Source organism: Hippocampus comes, unplaced genomic scaffold (genome assembly GCF_001891065.2).
Source record: "Hippocampus comes isolate QL1 unplaced genomic scaffold, H_comes_QL1_v1.1 scaffold38, whole genome shotgun sequence".
NCBI lineage: Eukaryota > Metazoa > Chordata > Actinopteri > Syngnathiformes > Syngnathidae > Hippocampus > Hippocampus comes.
The window spans coordinates 491,544-514,214 of NW_017805716.1; the positions used below are offsets into that span (position 1 = coordinate 491,544).

Consider the following 22,671-nt stretch of genomic DNA (forward strand, 5'->3'; position numbering starts at 1 on the left):
AGAACATAAAGCTGCGTCTTTTGGAGTAACATGATGAATCCGAAATCCCTGCACACACTCAAAAAAAAAAAAAAAAAAAAAAAAAAAAAGACATCAGAAATCTAGCATAGAACAACATTACCCTCTTGTGGACACGTTGCAGTACTACAACGGAATTGTGGTTTAAAAAGCATTGCGTCACACCAAGGGTAAAATTTGTATCCATTTTGTTTTATCTCATGACATTTAGTGTCAAGCATGGTAATTATTGTCATGGAATTCAGATGTAATAATAGTTACATGTCTTTCCCACGACGGAAACAGGTTCACTCAGCCCTTGTGGGTAAACCGCCAAAATACTGATGTTGTACTTTTTGTCCTCCTCCAGGCTGTCAATCACGTGTGAGGAGGCGTCTCCCGGGAGCAGCTGCTCGTACACGAAGCCTGGTCGGTCGGCTGCATTTGAGAAACTGTACAATGTCAATCCATAGAAAATACAAGCAGCTTCAATCACAATGCATGTTGTTTTCGTACATCTTGGGATGAGAACCCTGAATCCGTCAAGCTTCTTGAGAGGAGGCGTCCAGCCCAGACGTAGCGAGAAAAGACCCTCTTCGATCACTCGGAAATTTAACACTTGAGGCAATGGCGCTGAAAAACAAGACTTGGTGCTCATGGCGTAAAGTTACATTTGGCGATTTTACCACTTACTCGTCTGGGCAGTAGTCGTCGCAGACTCTCCGATGAGACTGGGATATATGGCAGACACAGTCAGGGAATAGGACGTGTTTGGGTTGAGCTCTGCCACCACGATGGTCGTCACGTCTGCCTTCAGACCAATCTTAAGGGAGCAGAGGCCAAAATAAACATCTGGCCCAGATGTGCGGACCTTTCCCACCTCCTCACCTGTCTCTGCTGCGCGTTGACGGGTTGTCCTCTGGAGCTGAGAGGGACGACCGTGAGTCGGTAGCCCGTGACGTCCCCCGTGGCCGCCGTCCACGTCAGTCTGAGGGAGCCGTAGGCCAGCTCGCTCACCCGCAGATCTCTTGGACCCAAGATGGGCTCTTTGACTGGACGCGAGGAGTCCGTGAAACAGATTCCAAAAAGAGAAAAGCATGTTAATTACATTCATTTTATGTATTGTATTTTGGATGCTATGCACGTCTCTCTCACCGGGCAGGAAGATTTTGACGGGGCGCGGCGGCTCGGAGGCGGTGAAACACACTCGGCGAGACAATTTGGGGAGGACGGCCTCCAATAGGGGGAAGTCAGCACCCATCAAGAGGTGCTCCTCATGCGGCTGGGACACCGTCGTCCTCAGCTCGGCCTCCTCAGCTCCCCTCACGCCTGAACACAAAAAGGATGAGGATCACTATTTTAGCACTACATAATTTCTTCCACTGGGGAGAGCTGTGGCATTTTCAATTGCTTCACTGGTGAAGTCTGTGCAAAGCCTTCAGCCATCAAATAAACAACGAAACAGCAGATTTTCTACAAGCTGACTCAGGCGTACGCGTTTAAACGTTGTTTACTTTAGATTATTTGTGCACATGGATGTTCAAAGGAGTCTTTCAATTGGTTCCGGCATGATAGGGCTTTCACCAATTTGCCCTGCGGCACTGACTCATGAAGTCCGTACGCGCCGCGAGACTGTCGTTTGCTTTTTGATGTTTGTTGACATGCCTGGACCCGCAGGTTTGCTTCGCCGCGGTGGTGATGAATAAGAGGAGCGCCACTCGGGTGTCAGAGGTGTACAGATGAATCGCCCGGTGAATAATGGGCGCAATTAGAGAGCGATTGGCTAATGAGCGGTAATTATTGCAGCGCTCGCAGCAAGGGGAGCGAGATGTATGCGTGGCCGCTGCGCATGTGAGTGAGGGAAAGGAGTGCAAGTGGACGTATGGTTGAATGAAGCACTTCTTCAGGAATACATATGGAGGCACGCTTTACCTCTTATTGTGGCGAGTGAGTGTGCTGCATATGGATTGTATATATTTGCGCGAGTGCACTTTGAAATATGATTCTCTCACAATCACAAGGTTCAGGGGAGGAATCCAATGAATTGCAACTGTACAGGGCATGAATTTCTGACAGCGGGTGAGATGGCGGCCGCCCGGCTAAGATCTGCGGGGACCACTGCAGTGGGGATGTTGAGAGAATTCACAATCCGGACTCACCGACAGCATAAAGCGAAATCCCATTGTCGGCCACTTCTTTGGCGGCGGCGTCAAAGGGGTCGTCCGAAGGTCCGTTTGTGATCAAAATGGCCACCTAAAGAGAAAGCGGAGGCAGTCAAGGGTGTATTCAGGTGTCTGTCTCAGTCAGTGTTAGTGTTTTTTTTTTAAATGGGTAAAATAGCGTTTTATATAATTCACACATCGTAAAAATAACACCGAAAAAAAGTGATCACGTATAATGCAGACTTTTGGACATAGAGAGAGATGGTCTCTCTCCAGTAATCTGCAGTCATAGTTGTTCTTCGCAGAGGATAAAGAATACCTGTGAGCGCTATACCGTCTTCATGTGTTGCACCACTGTGTTCAAGTATCTGCCGCTTGAAGGATTATGACATCGCGACACTGGAGCTTTTTGCTAACCCATCTGTGGCGTTCTGCATTGTTTGTTAGCATGAAGCTAAATAGTTATACTGTAATTGTCTCTGCTTTATGTTTGGTTGGATAATAAACTAATTGGGAGAGGCAATCAACAGTTTGGAGCCTCAGCTTTTTTTTTGACAAGTTGTCTACTTTTTGCCAAATTGCTGCTTGAGTGCAGTCATGTTAAACTGTCAGAGAGTCGAAAATCGGCTGAACAACGGCTCGTATCTGGGCACCACTGTATTCCCGATGAAAATGTCCTTGTTCCAATTTCCAGAAACACACCATGTATTTCAGCTCAATTAAACAAAAAAGATTAAAGTCCCATCAAGATTGAGCGACTGTTTGTTTTACTGTTCCAATCCATTCTACAGTTTAAACATTTGCACAGTTATGTAGCTAAATAATTAATACACCACTGTTTGGGAGAAAAAGAAAAAGTAATTTAAAAACAGCATCACACTCATTAAAGCCCCCCCACAGATTTGTTCATGGTTTAGTTTATAATTGAATTCATAATTGAATAAATCAAGCGAAAAGAACAAGCGGGATTCACGCATGCGACCGAGACTAGCTATTTGCTCATTCATAAAAATTAAGCAAAGTTCATGGAAAGTTCAAGAAAGAAGAAGAAGAAGGCAGGACAGCATCAATACGAGATTGTGGCTGCCGCTCGCATGCGCCCCGCCGGTACAAATTCAATATATCAACCTAATCCTCTCCCCGCTGCCTTCCCACGTCAAGTGCAAAATTATTCACACGCACACTCAGAAGATAGCGGGTTGATGGGAATGCTAACCGGCAGCGTTACTTCGAGTCTCCCCGCCACTGATAGAGAAGGAAAATACTTCACATTTTATCACTTGACAAGTTTAGTTGCCGTCTGGCGCAGGCGGCTGACTTTAAAGCGCTTTTTCTCTCTTTTTTTTTTTTTTTGCTGTCTAAAAATGGATGGCCTTTCATTGCTTCACCAATGTATGTGTTGTACTTAATCATGGTGGCCTCACAAGTACCTTGGGTGCGTGGTCGCGACTGATGGCGGCGCTGAAAACGTGGTGTACGAGAAATTGCAGGGCGGCGCCCATCTTCCTGGCTCCGCCTTCATAGGGAAGCATCCTGACCGCCCCGAGCACCTCCTCCAGGGAGCTGTAGTCCGTCAAGGCGATTCGCATCCTGGGAGCCAAAACAGGAAGCTGGGCGCAATCCAAAAGTGACGCGCTTGCATGTTGACTTTTACCTGGGGACGTCCCCGAAGACGGTGACTCCGAAACGGATGCCCTCGGCTCCCACGGGGCTGTCCTTGAAGGAGGAGAGCATCTCCGAGATGAAGTCTTTCATCGCGGAGAAGCCACCTGTGCCGACGCTCGAAGACTCGTCCACCAGGAAAACGATGTCTGCTTGCACAACTGTCCTGCAGGCTACAAATAAAATTTCGCTATAGGCTTTGAATGAGGGGAAAAAAAAAACAAAACAAAGCCAGCAGTCCAAATTTAAATTCGAACCCCAAAAAAAGAATTTCACAGAATGTCCAAGGCTGCTGAATCCACCAACAGCTTCATACTCGTCTTGTCACTAGATGGCAGTCTTGCCTCATCACGTGCGCCTGCTCACATCTGCAGCAAGCTCCACAAACTCCCATGAATGCTTATTGACACACAAGTCAGCCCAAAAAGAGCATCAATATTCCAAACACTCCGGCACTAAAACTTTAGCACAGCAACGAGAAGCGCTTAGAATACTAAGGTAAACACCGCACGCTATGCGGGCGGTTCGCCCGCCTCCTCAAGCACTTTTTAAATGGCGTGTCCTGAAATGAGGTGGGCAATCAAAGTGGAGCAAGGAGAGTTAAATAAGGTGCCGTTTTATTGATCCCAATTCAGCCGGTGTGTTACTTTCCACGGAGGCAGGGGAAGAGTGATGTCATACCCTCGGCTTGTGCCGTGACGCTCCGACGACACAGGAGGCAAAGCAACAGGAGAACCCTGCACACGGAAGAGGGGCCCATACTCTTCTCTCGCTCGTCCTCTCCGCCCCGTTCCGATCACCCGCTCCTCCTCCCGCCCGCCTCGCCTCACAAATCCCCTTCCAGGACGGCGCTCCGGGGATCATCAATTCCCGCGCTTCTTCCCTCTTATCTGAGACAGGGAAAGTCAAAGAGAGATAAAACATGAGCAGCCATTTTTTTTTTTTAAACATTGTGTTTAACTTGCTGGGAGTCGGGCACCCCGGCAAACGCGCATTGCTGGGGCGCATGCAAATCGCACACTATTTATGATCGATTAATTGCATCTTGTCCGAATAAAGGCGAGAGGGGGATAATAAAAAGATTGTTTTTCAGCACATTCCAACGGTGGCAAAAAAGGTGTACAAGTTTCACACAGCAGCTTTTTAAATCATTTGATTCTGCGCCAGCTATCAGAGGCAATTACTGCGGCGTCTAAACAAACCCGCTGTTTGGAATTTATGACCCCAATAATCCAAAAGGGGACATCTCACATTGCAGAGGTGGACTCAACTGAGCCTTTGTTTTCTTTTTTTGTGGCAAGGCAGGGGTAATATTTAGGTACGATGTTTCACCTTTCCTGATGGAGGATGTTTGATGATGATAACGGATGTGCTTGGGATTTCATGCATGTATAAATATGGAGTGTTTTCTTTTGTGAATGAAAATGGGACGACGTGTGCGGTCATATCGGCTGAGCTCGAGAAGACTGACAGCTTCATTATTTCCCGAGAAGATGATGCACACAAGCGTGACAAATCTGAATGAACAGACAACAAGAACATCCAAGATAGCGCCGCAATTCTTTTACTTTACTTCAGAGACTACCAGGTGTCTATTGAGGTGCGACTTATTCAATTGGACGACATACTTGACAAAAAAAAGAAATCTTTCAAGACCCAAAGAATATTGTGTTCTGTGATTAAAAGCGATGCCAAATTGTGTCCAAAGGTCCAAAATTTCTTGGCAGGCCGACGAAAACAGATGCGACAGGGGCAATGAAAAGGCATGTCCCAACTCTTTCATCCCCATTTTTGTCAGTCCGCCTCGGCCGATTAACACAAGCGTAAAAGTGCCATAAAAAGTGATTGGGCTCGATGGGGAGTCATTCGGGGAAATTCCTCGCCGTGCTTTGACCGCCTGGCTGAAGGCTGGATGACATTTACAACCTGTGCGAGCCAGAGCGGGCTGGCAGGGCCCGCGCAACTCCGCACTTCACCTCCTCCTCGCATACCGATGCAGATATGTCTCTGCATGTATCTTATTCGCGCAGAGAGCAGCCACTCAGGTGTGGAGGATTTTATGAATGACAGCCGGCACGCTTAAATATACCACAAAATGCTGCGGTCGTTTTTACTTTTGTGGCCTTAGTCGTGTCTCAAGCACAGGGGCAACCGACAGCCGCAATCAAAAATGCCGCCATGGTTCATATTAACAACGCGGTGGCGCAACACTTGGCGTTTATCGCTGCCCCGAGAAGATTAAACAATATTACAAAACGAACTTCACGGACTCACTCGGTGTTATCTGCTTCTTTCTCGCTCACTCTCTTTCTTTCTCTCTCTCTCCTGCTCTCGCACACGGCGGCGGCCTTGCGAGTGTAGCCGTACGTCAGCTCTTTCTCCATAATGGCATTTTCCACCTCGCCACCTTTCGGAATGGATTATCCCCGCGAGACGGTTAGTGGCAGAAAAAAAAAAAAAAAAAAGGAAAAGACGACGGCGATGTAATTCAGATTTTGAAAGCCAAAAGCAGAAAGTTTGAAGGAGCAGCCGAGCAACACAGACAACAACGTGTTTGCAATAGTGCAGGCGTGCAAGACATGCAAGTGCATCCATAATCACACACACACAAAAAAAAAAGAATATAATGAGCTTAAACTACGCACTGCTGTAAAAAGATTAACACTTGGCTTGTTAAATCAGCACATTAAAGTGCAGCAAAGTGAATGGATTTTGAAGGGCCTTCTACTTACCTCTCTGCTCAAGTTCATCAGAATTATCCAGAAGACTTCCAGATAGGGGTTGAAAAATCCCCTAAAACACAAAAATTTTAAATCCAAGTGAGGCAGTCGTTCATGAATCTGTGTGTGTGAAAGGAGGAGGTAGGTGTGTGTGTGTGTGAATGAATGAATGACACTTGAATTTTTTTTGGGGCTTGGCTAACATGCATAAAAAAAAAAAAGGTTTGGAAAGAGGGGTGGGGGCTGCCGCAACTTGCTGCCCTTAGGGAAGAAGCGGGGGTGACTTAAAACGCTTTGACCCTGCCCCGAATACCACCAAGAGCAAACGGCTTGAGGAATAAAAAGCAGTCGGGTTAAATCATGTTTTACAAGCGACCCCCCCGTTTTGGTTCCTTTGTTGGAATTGGACACCGGGTCACCTTTGGAGGAATGCAATGACCGGTTTTAATGGGCTTCGGCCAGCTGTGAGCGCTGACATGCTCGGACTCAAACCGCACGTTGTCGAGCCAGAAGCATGTTGTCAAGTTTGAGTCGTCATCGATCCACACCTACTGGGGACCATTTCGTCTCAAAATAAATGCGGTACGCGAACCAAATTGTGTTTTACGGCAACGTAAGCGTATGCGCTACAACGGACGACAGGCTGCCCTGCCGATGACCTTTTGCACATCAAACGAGAGTTTCAAGACTGCGGGTGAGGCGTCCTGGACCGCTTCCACTGGAGCGCTCAAAGAGGAAATCATGGGGCCGGAGGTTGTCTCCAGGCGTGTTAGTGTTCTTCTCTCCAAGAGTCGCAAAGGGGCTATAAAGCAAGTGTGATAACACTGATGCTGCCAAACACATTTTGGGGGCTTTTGTTTTTACACGAGTTGTAATGTAGGTCATCAAAAACAACAAGGACAGACACTTTTTCAACCAGAGAAGGGAAAAGTATCTCTTTTTATTGTGGCTAACGACACTCAAATGTAGCTAGGGGATTTTTACACTGTTTATACTTGTCATATATTCTTTATCTTCTGCAAAAAAAATATTGCATCTTACCGAGCTTGTTCTGAAACTCTTCTTCATGTGTCTATATTTTTATACTGTTTAGCCACATTGGCTAAAATGTTTCATGACCCAGTGCCAACCCTGATGTATCATATATTCTTTATCTTCTGCAAAAAATAATAAAAAAAATGCAGCTAACAGAGCTCGTTGTGAAACTCTTCCTCATGTATCTATAGTACACTATGCGCTGCCATCTTGTGCAATATTAAAATAATTAAATGACTGAGTACGCCCTAATGCCTGATTGTCATTCATAAACTTCGTTCCAACACACAATATGCGCACGTAAACCTTTGTCACGTTTCTCGCAGGCTCAATTATCGGCGGTTCACACTTGAAGCCGCAGGTGTGCGCGCGGATACGAGAGCTGCGGCGTGGAACCTGTTGGATGCGTTCACACGGCGGGGGATATTAACCACTAATCGCGCTGTTTACACCGAGTGGGCTTGCGTTCAACCGCCGTACCCCCCCGCACCCCCTCCCCAGCACATACACGAGCACGCTCACTCCCCCGGCGACAAGAGGTGGCGGTGCAGTTGTGATTAAATTCACGCCGCAGGGTAACATGGACGCAATCGTGTGTGCATTGGGAGGCAAGGGAAACAAAAGGCAAAGGAGGAGGAAGAAAACAAGCAAGAGGAAATAAAAAAAAAAAGGGGGGGGGGCAATAAATCTGGAAAGCCGCTGGGAGTTGAGGATGAAGGGTGTGAGAGTTTGGAGGCTTAAGAGTGGGCGGTGCGGTCCGCTGGGAATACACATTGCAGGCAACAGATGATTGTCACTAGCTCCAGAAGGAAGACACTACAGTCAACACTACAACTAAGACGGCTCATTTACGCCAATATGCCAAATGGACAAAAATATTGGGCCATTCCACATTCCACAAGAGCAATTTACCTTTCCCTTGCGGCAGTCTAAATGTGGCACAATATTTCACCCCGAAATGTGATTCAAGGACGCATTACTGTACAGCAGCCCAATAACGAACACAGTGCAACTTCCGAGGGCGAGCGATGACATCTCAAAATGGCTTCCACGTGTGGTTTTAATGACCAATTAAAATTCGATTTAAAAGCACACGGGTCACTGGGCTTTCCGCCCCGTGCCAGCTTTTCGAGCAGGTGACTTCTCAAATCTTCACTTCGACTGGCTCCACCTCAAAGCGTGCATGAGTAGAAAGACGCATGTTGGAGTATGTTTCATAAGCAAGTGCAGGCCAAACACAAGTAAAGAGCGCAGCCATGCTATGCAAGACATTTTTTTTCTCCCCCCTGTTGGTTCCGCCGTGATAAATTCACTTAATTAGCCGCCTGCGACTGTGACGCGAGCTGTCATGGCAACGGGAGGCAAAACAGAGAGGTTGCGCGGCGAGGTTTAGGGGGGGGGGCAATAAATCTGGAAAGCCGCTGGGAGTTGAGGATGAAGGGTGTGAGAGTTTGGAGGCTTAAGAGTGGGCGGTGCGGTCCGCTGGGAATACACATTGCAGGCAACAGATGATTGTCACTAGCTCCAGAAGGAAGACACTACAGTCAACACTACAACTAAGACGGCTCATTTACGCCAATATGCCAAATGGACAAAAATATTGGGCCATTCCACATTCCACAAGAGCAATTTACCTTTCCCTTGCGGCAGTCTAAATGTGGCACAATATTTCACCCCGAAATGTGATTCAAGGACGCATTACTGTACAGCAGCCCAATAACGAACACAGTGCAACTTCCGAGGGCGAGCGATGACATCTCAAAATGGCTTCCACGTGTGGTTTTAATGACCAATTAAAATTCGATTTAAAAGCACACGGGTCACTGGGCTTTCCGCCCCGTGCCAGCTTTTCGAGCAGGTGACTTCTCAAATCTTCACTTCGACTGGCTCCACCTCAAAGCGTGCATGAGTAGAAAGACGCATGTTGGAGTATGTTTCATAAGCAAGTGCAGGCCAAACACAAGTAAAGAGCGCAGCCATGCTATGCAAGACATTTTTTTTCTCCCCCCTGTTGGTTCCGCCGTGATAAATTCACTTAATTAGCCGCCTGCGACTGTGACGCGAGCTGTCATGGCAACGGGAGGCAAAACAGAGAGGTTGCGCGGCGAGGTTTGCGTTTTAGACCCGAACAGAGGATTGAGACGCAGCCGAGAGAATTAGTCACGAGCGTGTGTCCAATTACCACTCCCGAGCCGACATGAGAATCTCCAAATAATGAACGTAAGCGCATTGGCTCACTAAACCCCATCAACACTGAGAAAACAGAACGCAAGGAAGCAAGAACAAACGTGTACTGCTTGATTTTACATAAGAACTTACTGGAACATTCCAAAGGAGTGTGGCCATCCTGCTCCAAAAGAGTGAACGTCACTTCAAGCCCCTGTTAAAGTGAACACAAAAATATAGCACAGAGAAGACAGTTGTTAACAACCGTATCAAGTTGGTTTGATGAACAAAACGAGGCTTAAAAATGGTGAAAAATCCAATCTACGGGGTCGTGCGGGCCTTTTCCAGACCGCAACGACGAGGCGTTCGAAATGCAAAGCCGCTGTCCACACGGTGACTGCCACATCTAACATGAATAAAATCAAGTTGCACGTGCGCTTTCTCTATGTGACCTGCGCGCACTCATGGCGGACAATGAGGCGCTCTAAACCCAGCAGACTATATGAAGCTAGTTAGCTATATTGTTTACATTATCGCAATGCAAATAATATACTTTTTTTTTACACCTCCACCTGTCAAGAGTGAGCTCACTGGAATGTGTCTCCGCGTGTTGTATAAAACTGCGCGTCGGTCACGGTTGAGGGATGACACAAGCACTTACACACACACGTACACAAGCAGAGACAAGTCTGCTGCGAGCTGGTCATTGCAATTTTTTGCGCCGGAGCTCACTAGAATAGAAAATGGCTGCAGGAAGCCTGGGTGAAGTGCTGATAGAGGCTGCTTGCTGTTTATTATACAAGTGTTCAGGCATTGGAACACGACAGCCGACACAGGGAGGCGAATGTGGCCATGAGCTGACTTGCAGTGCAGTGTTTCGATACGACGGCACGGGAGGCGAAATTAAGGCGGGAAGCAGATGGCGAGCTTTTGAAAAGTCCCGCAGTCAACCTATTTTGCTATGCGCGGCACAGTCAGAGGGAAGCACAAGGACGCTCGCCTGTTTGACAGGCGGACATTCGGTGCATCAATGGCGCTGATGGCGAGTGGCCGGGTACTGTGGGGGGCTCAGATCAGTGAGAAAGTAGATAAAACAGATGAAAGCGCACAAAAAAACATTTGGGGGAAGACTTCAAAATATTAAACTCAATCATTGCTACCTCATGGTAAAACAATGCACTTTTTGACTTCTACATCCGTCAAAGACAGTGAATGATCCATCTTCAAAACACCTCGAGGTAACCTTACCTGCACAGCCAAGCTGGTGACCCCGCTCCCTGCTTTCCAAGTGGAGGTCATTCCACCCTTCGGCCCACCTCCACAGAACCCCTGAGGCCAAAAGCTGAGGGGTCGAAGGGGTCAAGACTCATAGCGTCACCAATTTTAACAAACACTACAAAGGATATACATCAACGCCATCTTCCACTTTTGCCCTTGGAGAGTGCTCACGCTATGCTAAGTTCCGCTACAGTGTGCGTAGGCTGACTATTGCCTCAATGTGATTTAACGACGTTAAAGTCCCCTTCAAGGTCACTCGGGCTTTATGAGTCGTGTGAGACCAAGCGGCATCTCCTCCGCTCTAAATTTATAAACGCTGACTTCTTTAGTATGCACTATGTATTGATTATCACAATTACACACCATTACGGTTCTATTATCCGCACTGGCTGGCTTTAATTACACTGGAGAGCCGGCGGGGCGCGTGGACGAGGACGAGAGAGCAGCGGAGAGGATGGCGATGGTGTAGGTGGAGGCGGCGACACAGATAGATGGATGACGCGGCGACACACATATACTGCACCAAACTAATTAAAACAGAAACTTTTTTTTTTTTGTTTCCGGCAAGTCGACAGCCAATGAATCTGGCAGCGAATGAATGTGTCCGCAGGGAAGAGGCGGCGAGGAGTTATACGTCCACACGCACCAGGACGGAGAGGGAGGGGAAGGGGAAGAGAGCCGTTGCTATGGCGACTGAGCATTGCGCCACATCATGCAGCACTCGATGCGGCCGCTCCGTGAGTAACGGTACAAGATTCATGACGCCAATATTTGCTCAGTGTAGCTATATCGCTGGCAATACTAAAACACACTAACACGCTGCACCTGTAACATATTATTGGGCTTTCACAGTCGATTTCCGGGGTTTATTCATTCCCTCGTAATCGCCTTGGTGTCGCATAACACATCAGTGAAAGTTACAAATACTGTGGAGACTCTGAAGATTAAGCGATGGTCAAAATAAGGGGGCCTGATCAATCATCTTAGATGTCACACAGGTGCATGACTCATTTCGATATTTGCATTTCCCTGCAGATTTTGGCCTGTTTCACTGTCGCTTCTCTACTCTCCCTGCACCCTTTGGCTTTGAGCAAAGTGAGGCTGTTCCAGTCAGGATACGGCATCCACCAGCATGGAGTCTTATGCTGTTTAAAGTAACAACACCTGACAGTGGTCATTTCGGGAAGGGGAATCCCTCCAATCTGGGATCTATTCTCCAAGCCCCACCCCCAAAAATAATTATGTATATTTTTTCTTAGCCAGATTGTGTGTGCAAGGGGCCGAGGGGGGCTTGGAGACTCTTGTGTGAGTACGGGCTGTACAAATACACATGACCCGACTTAACTAGCCAAAATATCCATTTAATGGCAAAGGGCACAATGGCTCACCAGATCCAGTAGATAGCGCTGATGGAAAAAGCTGTTCGTTCTAATTCAAATATGCCTTTTATTTTCATGCGAGTCAATTAGATTGCAGTTATTTCTTTGTCTTATCTTCCTGTAATTCCCCCTGTCCTGCTGTTTTCCAGCAGATCCCCACTGCCAGTGAAACAGCAGTTAGCGTTTTTTTTTTTTTTTTTTGTACAGACAAAAAAATAATAAATAAAAAATCCACCACGGAATGAGAGTACAAGTTTTCCTCGTACTGTGTGTAAAGACTTAAATAGCCGCTGCCCCTTGTATACAAAGGCCACTGATTGTGGACACTGACTTTGTAGAAAGCGGCGCCGACTGCGGTGTAACTAGGTTAGATCTCGGGGGGGGGCCCAGGCATGCAGACAATATCTGCCAAAGAATTATGACGGCCCTGTAACATCTGCTGCCTCCAGAGCAAGACAGACATTGATGGATGGCCAGGTGCGCCTCCCTGTTAACACTTTGAAACCCTTGTTTGAAAGCCGAATTGACGTGTACGCGCACACACAGTCATACTCGTTAAAACTGCAATCTTAGCTTTGATGACCCATTAAAATTGCAACCCAAAGTATAGGACTGGGTCATTAAAAAAAATAAAAATAAAACGTATCCTGACATGTTTGCGCATAGGCAGCATGGAAAGACGAGGCACAATTGTTTGTTTTGGAGCAGAGCTATTGATGGATGTGCGAGGAGAGTAAGAAATGTGCCGTCATGCAGTCAGTTGTCACTCGCTCATGCTCTGTTAAAATTAAAATGAATCACAGTGTGCCTTCTTGTCTTTAAGAACCGTGATGCTATCCTTGCGTGCTGGCCTGGACGTGGCGGCGGTGGCGGCGGCTGAGCGATGGCAGAGGGCTACCGACTTGCGGGGTCTTGCGTTCAGGCGGGATCGGAGGCAAGACGGGTTTGATGCCGGATCCGGGCCGCCTGTCAGAAAGGGGCGTGATGCCGGCCGGCGCTTGGTGCGGCTGCTTGTCACCTATAAATAACGCCACCATGATGAGAAATGAGATAGAAATCAAGTTGTGATGTGAAAAGGGCTCTCGGCGGAACAACCTTTAATCGTATCCGCTGAGTGTCCTGGAGATTCATCTGAGCTGTTGAGAAAAAAAGATGAAAAAAAAAAAAAGAGATGACAAGTGGAAGTTATGGCAGATTCCCAGATGAAAGGAGTCTAAGAGTCCTAAGATCCACTTTGTTTTGTTGCCTGGAAACTAAAACGATGGCCCCTGGGACTCAATTAATCGACAGTTACGTGATGCGCGGTGACAATACGTGAAGGAGACACTCGCAAGCTGGGACGCATCCCGGCGAAGATGAGTGCAGACAAGAAGACACGTCTGGAATCCTCTGCACAAATACTGCGGGGCTGAGTCACGTTTGGATGGATGACGGCGACTCTGCGCGCCGAGATGAAGCCACGGGGGCATACGGAAGAAAAGACGCAATTGTAATTACATTTTGGGGTGAGAAAGGACAAGGAAAAAAAAGTGCAAGCCTCGAGACATTTCTTACATGTAGGTTGCAACCTTTTCAGCATGAGTGACTCATTTTAATTATTTTTCGCCGCTGAAAAAAATATTCTTTTACGACCGCATGAGGCAAAATTAAAATAGTCCTTTTTACCGTTGAGAAGCTCAATTTCTGAGCCGCTTGACAACGTTAAGGTCAACAAGGTCTCCAAAACGATGATTATGAATTGACGTGATAATCGATCAGTTGTCGATAGTTGCACTTGTCATGATAAAATAAATGGACGCATGACGAGCATATTTTATTTAGAGTCAGTATTAGTGTTCTTTTCCTTCCTAGATACATTTTGTGGGGGGGGGACGAGAATTGATTCATTGTATCAAGGCACTGTACTATTTGAAGCTTTGTTTTGTTCCGTACGTGTTCATTTTGTAGTTTTCGTGGAGGTGAGCTGTTGCGCTGAGTGGAAACTCTACAACGAGCCCATCGAATTAGCCTCGCTGCTGGTTTTAGCGGCGGGCCACTTCACACTCAAGGTCGGGAAGTCCAAACAACCCATCAAAAAGCAGTTAGGACAAGTGGGCCAATCAAGCCAATTTGGGCCCCCTGGCAGAGGGAGGGCAGGGTCTCCACTCAGAATTAGGCCTGAGAGAGGCCAGTCAAGTGTGTGCTGCTTCAAAGTGAACCTTCTGATGAGCCAACTGTAGACCCCCGGACTCTTCCCCACGACTGCCTCTCTCACCGGCTGCTCCCGCCTGCGGATGGAAGCCAGCTCCTGAAGAGGAGACACATGGACCAAAAATAACAAAAAACCCAAAGGCAAAGCAACATACTGATGATTGGCAGACATGAGGCTTCATTGCAGCGTAATTTTCCATCGGAAACTCACAGCCGGAGTCTTGCTGGGGGCGAGCTGCTGCTGGCCGTGGGTGCAAGAGTTTATGTCAAGGGGCTCTGAGGGGTTGAGGGAAGATGTAGCTGGGTCGGGCGGTGCGGATGAGTCCGACCTTTGCTGCTCCGTGGGGGGCTCCTCTTCCTTATCCTCGCCTGAGGCTGGAAAATATTTTTGGGGGAGGACAAGCACACCAAACGTTGCAGTTGGCGCGCACAGCAGCGAGAGAAGGTGGCCATACCTTCTTCTTCCTGGTCTTCGAGCAACAGGTAGTTCTTCACCACCCGCTCCAACATGCGGTAGGCTCTGTCCCAGTAATCTGCGAGCACAAAATATGCTCACCAAGGTGGCCGCTGCACCGCCCATCGAGTGCCAATGAAAGCAAAAGCGATGGGGACGTCAGGGGGTGCATAAAAGTGATGAGTGTGCTGCCCTCCCCGCGTGTCGGTCTCATTAAGAAAGGAGCTAAAACGCGCCGGCATGACTAACTGTTTGACGCTGCCGCTGCGGCCTTAATACAAAGCGGTAATGGGAATGAAATTGTGCTGTATGGATTTTTTAGCGAGGCGCGTTCATTTATCTAAGGCCTTATCAGTGACAAGAGGGGGTGGTTTGTCTCTGTGGGGCAGTGCGACGACAGAAAAAAAACAAAAACTGTCTCTTGCTATCAAATTCACATGATATCCTCCGCGGCGTTGACGCTAATAGCAAAAGGACAGCTCGGGGTTAGGCGTACCGCAACGGATGACGTTGTTGAAGAAGCCGGGCCGCTCCCTGTTGAAGTTGTCATACAGCTCGATGCGCGACAAGGCCGCCTCGATCTGGGCGTCAGTGTAGAGGTTTCGACTCCTCAGCATGGCCTTGTAGTTTTCCGCTATGGTGGGGATGAGCAGGATGTAGCGGGGCTCAAAGATGCTCTTCTTTAGACTCAGCACGCCCTGTGAAGATGATGGGAGGACAGTGGTTGAGCCTCAACGCATTCGAAAAGGCGTTTTGTGACGTTCTTTTTAAATCATTGTGGCTGCTTTGACTAAAAATGAATGAATGACCTCCAGCTCCATTTGCACGCAGCACGCCAGTCCTTCCCGGGCGACATCTTCGATGGCGTCCCTGCTCAGACCGTACTTGTGGCCACCGTACTGGACAGTTTGGAGGAAAGCCCCCTGCAATGGGACGGCCAGGCCAGTTAAGAGGAGCAGTTACAGTGAACAGAATGTAGGACTTTGAGGACTATAATCTATATGTGTTGGGAGAATTATGGTGCTGAAACACACACGATAATCCATTGGAAAGCCAAAAGAGGAAGCAGGGGCAGGAGGAAGGCACGAGAGTTGTGAGCAATAAATTAGGTGTCTGACAACATAAGCGCTGGAAGAGAGATCAAGACGAGCGTCACATGACACTTGAGAGAAGGCACTGAAACAAGCGTGCAAGCTCACAAAAGTGTAAATCACGGAACGGTTTGCGAGTCCTCATCTGCACCGTGTTGAAACAATGACAGGTGTATTTTTTTTTCTTCACCTTTTCCACCAGTGAAAGCAAAATTCAGCAGTTCAAGTATGACAAAAGCATTCCAAAAACTTATTTTTACGACGTGGAATTGCCAAACAGACGCACCCTTTGCACGAGTAGCTCAAACTCTTCCTCGCTGACAAAATGGTAGTCGCTGCCGTTCACCTCGCCAAAGTAGGGCTCCCTGGTGGTGTGGCTGACCCTGCATGAAAAGGACACCCAAAAAAAAAAAAAAAAACAATGTCAGGGAAGAAGTGTGCAAATTACAGCAAGGAATACCAGACTGACAGCAGGGGGTTAAGTCTCAGGACAAGAGCCCTTTGGCAGTGGAATGCCTGTTGAAGAATGGAACACTCGTGACAGGTCTATGAAGTATTTGTCGTTGCATGCGTCTTGTGTTCAGGTTGTGCTTCATTTGGATTTTGACAACTGAAAACCACCAACTCTGAACTATTATCCCTCAAGGGCAAAATGTGGGATCTCTCCCCATGAATAGAAGACACTGACCCGTATGCGAAAAAGTCTTCAAAGTCCTCACAAAGGCGATGGGCCATCTCCCTTTTCCCGCAGCCTTGCGGGCCGGTTAGAACAAGCATCGGATATGGAGCGTCAGCGCTGGGGAGAGTGCTGCATGGACAACAGAATTTTTATCATGCAATTCAACTTAAAATAGAAGCCTAACATGCGAAACAGATCAAATGGATGTGTCTTTTTTTCCACTGTAATTGTAATTCCAGGTGAATCTTTTTTTTTTTTGAAGTGATGATATATGTACTTGTCTTTTTATTGTCTGAGCGAGTAGATAAGAGGAAAGGCAGCAGATAACCGAACAACGCTCTCTCCGAAGAACAACTGCAGCGAGTTTTCAAAAGATATGTCAAGACACGATGAGCAATGGCGGAACAACGGGCTCGCTCATAAGGACGCGGAAAGCAGCGAAAGTTTTGTGGGAGGCTAAAAGGACGGGGATACCAACGTGTCATAGAGGTGCTGAGGCTGCATCAGCTGATACATCAGCTGGGTCATGTGATCTCTGGCCGCCACCACATCCAGCGGCGGGTCGTACTTGTTGATGGACAACACCTGGATGAGACACATCCAGTTGATCAGTGGTTAGCCAATTCAAATTCAAATCAACACGGCAATTGTAATAAAACTTAATTCCCAAGTCACAAAGGCTGCTATGAGGGAAAAAAAAAAAAGCTTCACTCTGGGAAACTGTCTGTCACATCATAATATTGAAGAAAAAAAAAACATTCAGATTCCCTACCCCCTCAAAATGATTCACTCTTACGAAATAAAACTTGGCCCAAAGTAAATGCTTGAATGCAGATCGAAGTCAAACACAACTCAACTGTACTTATCGTGCACTTTGAACATTTTTTATTTAACCGATTCTTAGCATACCACAAAAGGGTGTCCATGTATCACAAGTTGTACCCATTCCACTGTACTTTTTTTTATTGTTCATGACAAACCTTCTCTTCTATGGTGACTTTCTCTTGGTCCAACAGGGTCAGATGCTGGATGAGGAAGACTACCGACAGCCGGTACTTTGGCTTCTCCTAACACAACATACTCAACATATTGTTACGTAAGTACTTCTTTGAGAGTCAAAATTAAGTATTATTCTATTTGCAAAGGCAGATGTTTTTTTTTTAACTTCACATAGCGTTCATATCTGGCATTTAAGTTCATTACCTGTACAGGGTTCCCCAAAAGATTCAATTCCCTCAGCAGGAAAAGACTCTGAATGTGCTTACACTCCTTAATCTCAGAAATCTGTTTAAAAGAAAAAAAAAAAGCTATTACTGCGTCAAAGTGTGCAGCGGCGTTTCATTTCTGGCGCTGCACAAACACCTGATTTCTTTCCAGGTTGATAGAGCCCAGTAGGTGGAGGTTGTTGAGGCCAGCGAGACTGCTGATGCGGTTCACGGACAGATCCAGAGTGTGTATCCTCTTCAGGTTCTCCAGACCTTCCGTGCTTGTCAAATGGTTGCCCCTCTGGACACAATTGGAGAAGATGTTTAAGATCAGAAATGCACTCCATGGTTCTCTGTAGTTCAAATTAGAAAGAAGCCCCGGTCATTGTTCCCCCGCTACATAAATTCTAACAGATGAGGCAGGCCAACAGCTGGCAAGGCGCTCATTCAGCACAAAGCCAAACCTTCACAGGCACCCATTGCTAGTTTACATGCTTTGACTAAAGTCATTATCTTGCTGCCTGGCAAGCGCTCGTCGAGCATGAGGCCTGGCAGAGGGCCGCTCTCCGCGTGTCGGAAGAGGGCGGGACGTGCTGTGGGACAAGTTTGGCTCTTCACAGAGGCAGCGTGTCAGGAAAGGGGGGGGGGGTGTCAGGTGCAGGATGGACCAGCCAGGACCACAACTGGTGGGCCACTGGAGCCATGCTGGTCATAGGAATTGAAATGGGAAGAGAAGAGGGGGCCAAGGGTAGGGTTAATGTAGAAAGCTGGATAAAAAAAAGGACATTTTAATTCCTTGGTGTTACACAGAGCATGAAACTTGAACCCTTATTTTAGTATCTTATTTGTTTTCAACGTTGTTATTGTCCTGTTTTTAAACTTGTTATTTTTTTCCCCCTTACTACCACAAATAATAATGTATCCATAATGACTTCTAATAATGTTTATTATTAGTTTGGATGAATTCATAAAATTCTTATTCATGTCTCGATGCAGGCAAACCAAACAAAATCAGCATAGCTTCTTAAACTTTGAATCGGAAAAAAAACCCTAAAATCACATCTTGGACTCTGCCAAGGACTGACCAGGTTGAGGTCTTTAAGCGGAACGTCGTCCAGACTGCAGATGCTGGTGATGGTGTTGTGCGCCACGCTGAGATAGGTCAATTTGCAGCACTTCTCTAAACCGTGGATCCGCTTCAGCCGGTTGTCTGAATTGTAACAAGTCAAGGGTGCTGCATGAACATGCCTGTGTATCATTCTTGCATATGAAAAGGATACGGTCCAGCTCTAGCTTGACGAGCGCCTCATAGGCCGACATGTCCTTCATTTGTGTCAAAATGTTGTAGGAGAAATTGACCTCCTGTAAAAACAGCAGGCAGAGATTGACTAATTCCACGAGGATATTCAATTAGCTGAGCATTCAAGGGCGTCGAAAGCCTTTTAAGCATGTTTGGAGTGACGGCAGATGGCATGCGGGCCCGTCATGGGGAATAACGCAGCCACCAGTCAAAGTTTGTCTTCTGCTGTCAAGCTCAAGGTCCTGCTTGCCGGTACCTTCAGGTTCTTCGGGGGATCGAAGCCAAAGAAATCCGAGATCTCATTGTGAGAGACATCCAGGATGACGAGGAAGGGCATGTGGCTCACACAGGATAGATCTAGACCACGGAAAAATTATGAATAAAGCCGCTGCCCCAAGAATATTCCGTTATTATGATTACCTGTAATTCTGTTGTTTGACAGCTCCAGCTTTTGGAGGTGAACATAATTTGACAAGACTGAGATGTCCCTCAGCTTGCGACCCTGGTAAAAAAAGAAACAAGTGAAAATTCACCGGAACATTTTCATTTCGGCTTTACATGATGTAAAATGCATCTTACGGGAAGCGCCACGTGGTAGTATGGGTGCTGAAGTCCAGTGTTGAAGCGTCCAAGGCGGGCCACGCAGCTGGACACCAAGCCAGCACCTAAAACGACATCCTGTGAGCAGAAATAATGAAGAATAATCAAATTTGTATAAGCAGAGCAGTGTAACAGCTCCCATCTAATAATTACATATTAAGATCAGAAATTCAAGTATACTTCAGATTTCAAAAAGTAACAAATATATGCAGATTGTAAAATTCTAAGCACAAAATGGAGCATATCTTTGTCAAGTCAGCTTTTTTTCCTTTTTTTAATTTTTTTTTTTTATACAGCATTTGTATTTGAAGTCATTATCTTGTATGGGCGTATGGCACATCTAAAATGCTGTACAATAAATTATATCTATTACAGTGTTACCAACTCACATACAACTTCGTAATCACTTTTAGCTAGGAATGAATCTGATTGAGTGGAAAAAGACACATTTAAAGGAGGGACAGGGCAAGTTTCTCCATTTAAAGTCGCACTTACCCTTTCCGCCATGTCTATACACCTGGTTGTCACTTCTCAAGCCGCTCAGCTTAACTATTGGTTGGTTATTACAATTATTAGATGACGAAAAGTCGTCAAAAAAATGACACCAGACGACGGACTCGGACGCTGCCGTTGTGACGTAATGCAGCTAGCTGTCTAGCAATTAGCACACCAAGGCTTTCGGCTGTGTCTCCTAGCAACGCGTAGGTGGCACGACGGAGAAAGGGATTGTGGGTAATGTAGTTTTCTATAGCTACAGCCATTGGGAAATATACTCATGCCCAAAAAGTCGTAGACGCACTTCAAAACGAAGGGAAATGTTACAAAAAACAAGTGATATTAATTACCTGTAAGTCGGGAGAAATGACGAAACCAAAATGTTTGTGTTTTTGTTGTTACTAAGACGAGAAAGGACACAAATACAACACTGTCGTTTGGCGAGGGCCTTTCCGGATGTGAGGCAATCAGCGACACCTGTAGGTAGTCACATGACTAGATGACGCAATCATACGAGTCAAATGCTCAATAAATGAATGTCAAAATGTGTTGTATTTAAAATATTAACGATGCCGATATTAATCTTTCATTGAAATCATTATTGATTTCGTGTTTAAAAATGTCAACGTTTTCCTTGTAAATAAATCAAAATGGCTGCTTGAGCAAAAACACCAGACAAAACTCATTTGAATGTTTATTGTGTGTCGTGTAACCGTGCATTTATTCTGATATATAAAAACAACTGTGAGGAAATTAAGTGTGATGATTGAACAAAAAGCAAATAAAGCAGAAGTGTTGACATGTTTTAGTGCTTATCACTGACAATTCTGCTCAAGTTTCCCATGTATTGAATTGCATCAAGTAGCAGCTTTTTCAGGGTTTACGGCAAGTTTCGTCAAACCCGTCCAAGAGGAACCCGCAGCTGTTTTCCCATCGGCCCCAACTGTCAATATGATAGATTGTGTTGGGCCAGTGAGGTATTGACAGAGCCCTCTTCCTCCTGCTGCTCTTGTTAAGTACTCCTTTCCAAGTTAATGAACTCAAACACAGAGAAGGGCCGCTTGAAGAGGAAGTTTCAAATGTAATATTAGCAACAGAATTATTTCCACCCCACAACAAATAAAAAATAAAATAAAAAAAGATCTCTTTCTCTTTGACATTAAGTCCAACCGCCCAACATGACCATTATTTTCATCGGATGGCACTTTTTCTTGGCAAAATTTGGACTTTCTTCTTTTATTGTGACTGCCCCGGGAGTTGTGACTTTATTCTTCTCTCTCTAATAAATTGAAAAGAAGTCATCATCAAATTAAACTTCAAACAAATAGAATTACACTTTTTGGGTCGGGGGGACTAATTAATGGCATTACCATTCATTTCAATGGGGAAAGATGATTTGAAACACTAAATTCAACTCTCAAGGCACCACTGCAAACAAACCCATTGTCCATTATAATAAAGATTTAGGGAGCGGTTGGTTTCAGGTGCCTGAATATGACATTCATACTGTATACCGGACAGGACGAATGGGGCCGATGATAGCGGCAGTTTGCCTGGAATAAGAAAATGAGATGAGATGGGACCAAAGTTTGGCGTCAGATCACACGGTGGTGATCTTCTTGTCCTTGCTGGCCTGTTTGATGGCAGCCTGCTCGCACACGATCTCCTTCAGTCGCTGCAGCCGCGTGTTCTGGGTGCTCAGGTCGCCTACGCCCGTCTGGCTGCGATGGAGCAGTGACAGGGCGTTGATGTACTCCAGCTCCGTGTAGCGCACGCCTTGGTCCACCACCAAGTGGAGCAGCTCATCGGCCGAGTTGTACAGCATCTCGTAGTACTGCCTAGAGAGGACAGAGTGGAAAATGAAAGATTGTTTTTGAGTCTTTAATTTGGCAGTGGAACTTAAAAAAAAAGTCTACTTCACACTTTTAATGAAATGCTGTTGTCAGAGTGAGTCGTGCATGAGGAACGTTGCATTTAAAGGTCGCAATGAAAATCAATAACGCTCTGACAAGGAACATGCGACTACATTCTAATAACTGTGTTCAAGAAATTGAACAGGAAGTCAGCCATTTTACTTGACGTCAAATATGGATACAGATGATTATTTGCAGGAATTGCGATCTCCTTGCCCAATACTTTCTTTGCGTAAACACAAAACTAGCCACAGTGTGGCAATACAATGTGCAAATAGTACAGAAGAAGACAGTCACAACTGCTCAGTAAGCTGTTGTATTGTTCATCGTTCTTTGCAGAGGATA

General features: G+C 46.3%; 3 protein-coding genes across 5 annotated transcripts in view; all 3 read right to left on the reverse strand.

Annotated features, from left to right (window-relative positions):
- col7a1l (collagen type VII alpha 1-like) overlaps positions 1-11,493 on the reverse strand; it is a 31,314-nt gene extending 19,821 nt beyond the window's left edge. The window contains exons 1-12 of one of the 2 annotated variants that reach the window (XM_019883147.1): positions 10,991-11,493; positions 9,896-9,956; positions 6,554-6,614; positions 4,503-4,711; positions 3,814-3,994; positions 3,590-3,749; positions 2,157-2,250; positions 1,153-1,326; positions 886-1,049; positions 691-820; positions 514-630; positions 280-435 (exon numbers count right to left, since the gene is read on the reverse strand). In XM_019883147.1, the coding sequence (XP_019738706.1) occupies positions 280-435; positions 514-630; positions 691-820; positions 886-1,049; positions 1,153-1,326; positions 2,157-2,250; positions 3,590-3,749; positions 3,814-3,994; positions 4,503-4,581 (1,255 nt within the window). In that variant the 5' untranslated portion in view covers positions 4,582-4,711; positions 6,554-6,614; positions 9,896-9,956; positions 10,991-11,493. Of the gene's footprint in view, positions 1-279; positions 436-513; positions 631-690; positions 821-885; positions 1,050-1,152; positions 1,327-2,156; positions 2,251-3,589; positions 3,750-3,813; positions 3,995-4,502; positions 4,712-6,553; positions 6,868-9,895; positions 9,957-10,990 lie in introns of those variants that run through there. The other variant, XM_019883146.1, reaches the window with a different exon arrangement.
- Positions 11,494-12,360: 867 nt separating this feature from the next.
- On the reverse strand, positions 12,361-20,572 carry lrguk (leucine-rich repeats and guanylate kinase domain containing). Its single transcript, XM_019883172.1, has 19 exons — positions 20,414-20,572; positions 19,898-19,996; positions 19,739-19,820; positions 19,575-19,675; positions 19,299-19,380; positions 19,104-19,228; positions 18,176-18,319; positions 18,017-18,097; positions 17,794-17,880; positions 17,292-17,398; positions 16,823-16,942; positions 16,421-16,517; positions 15,853-15,966; positions 15,540-15,741; positions 15,045-15,122; positions 14,801-14,964; positions 14,598-14,686; positions 13,495-13,535; positions 12,361-13,417 (listed from the first exon to the last, which is right to left on the reverse strand). The coding sequence occupies exons 1-19, from the start codon at positions 20,423-20,425 to the stop codon at positions 13,233-13,235; spliced, it is 2,010 nt and encodes a 669-aa protein (XP_019738731.1). The 5' UTR covers positions 20,426-20,572; the 3' UTR covers positions 12,361-13,232.
- The window catches only part of exoc4 (exocyst complex component 4), a 51,646-nt gene continuing 47,425 nt past the window's right edge, over positions 18,451-22,671 (reverse strand). Inside the window, exon 17 of one of the 2 annotated variants that reach the window (XM_019883163.1) lies at positions 18,451-18,482. In XM_019883163.1, the coding sequence (XP_019738722.1) occupies positions 18,466-18,482 (17 nt within the window). In that variant the 3' untranslated portion in view covers positions 18,451-18,465. Of the gene's footprint in view, positions 18,483-21,094; positions 22,252-22,671 lie in introns of those variants that run through there. The other variant, XM_019883162.1, reaches the window with a different exon arrangement.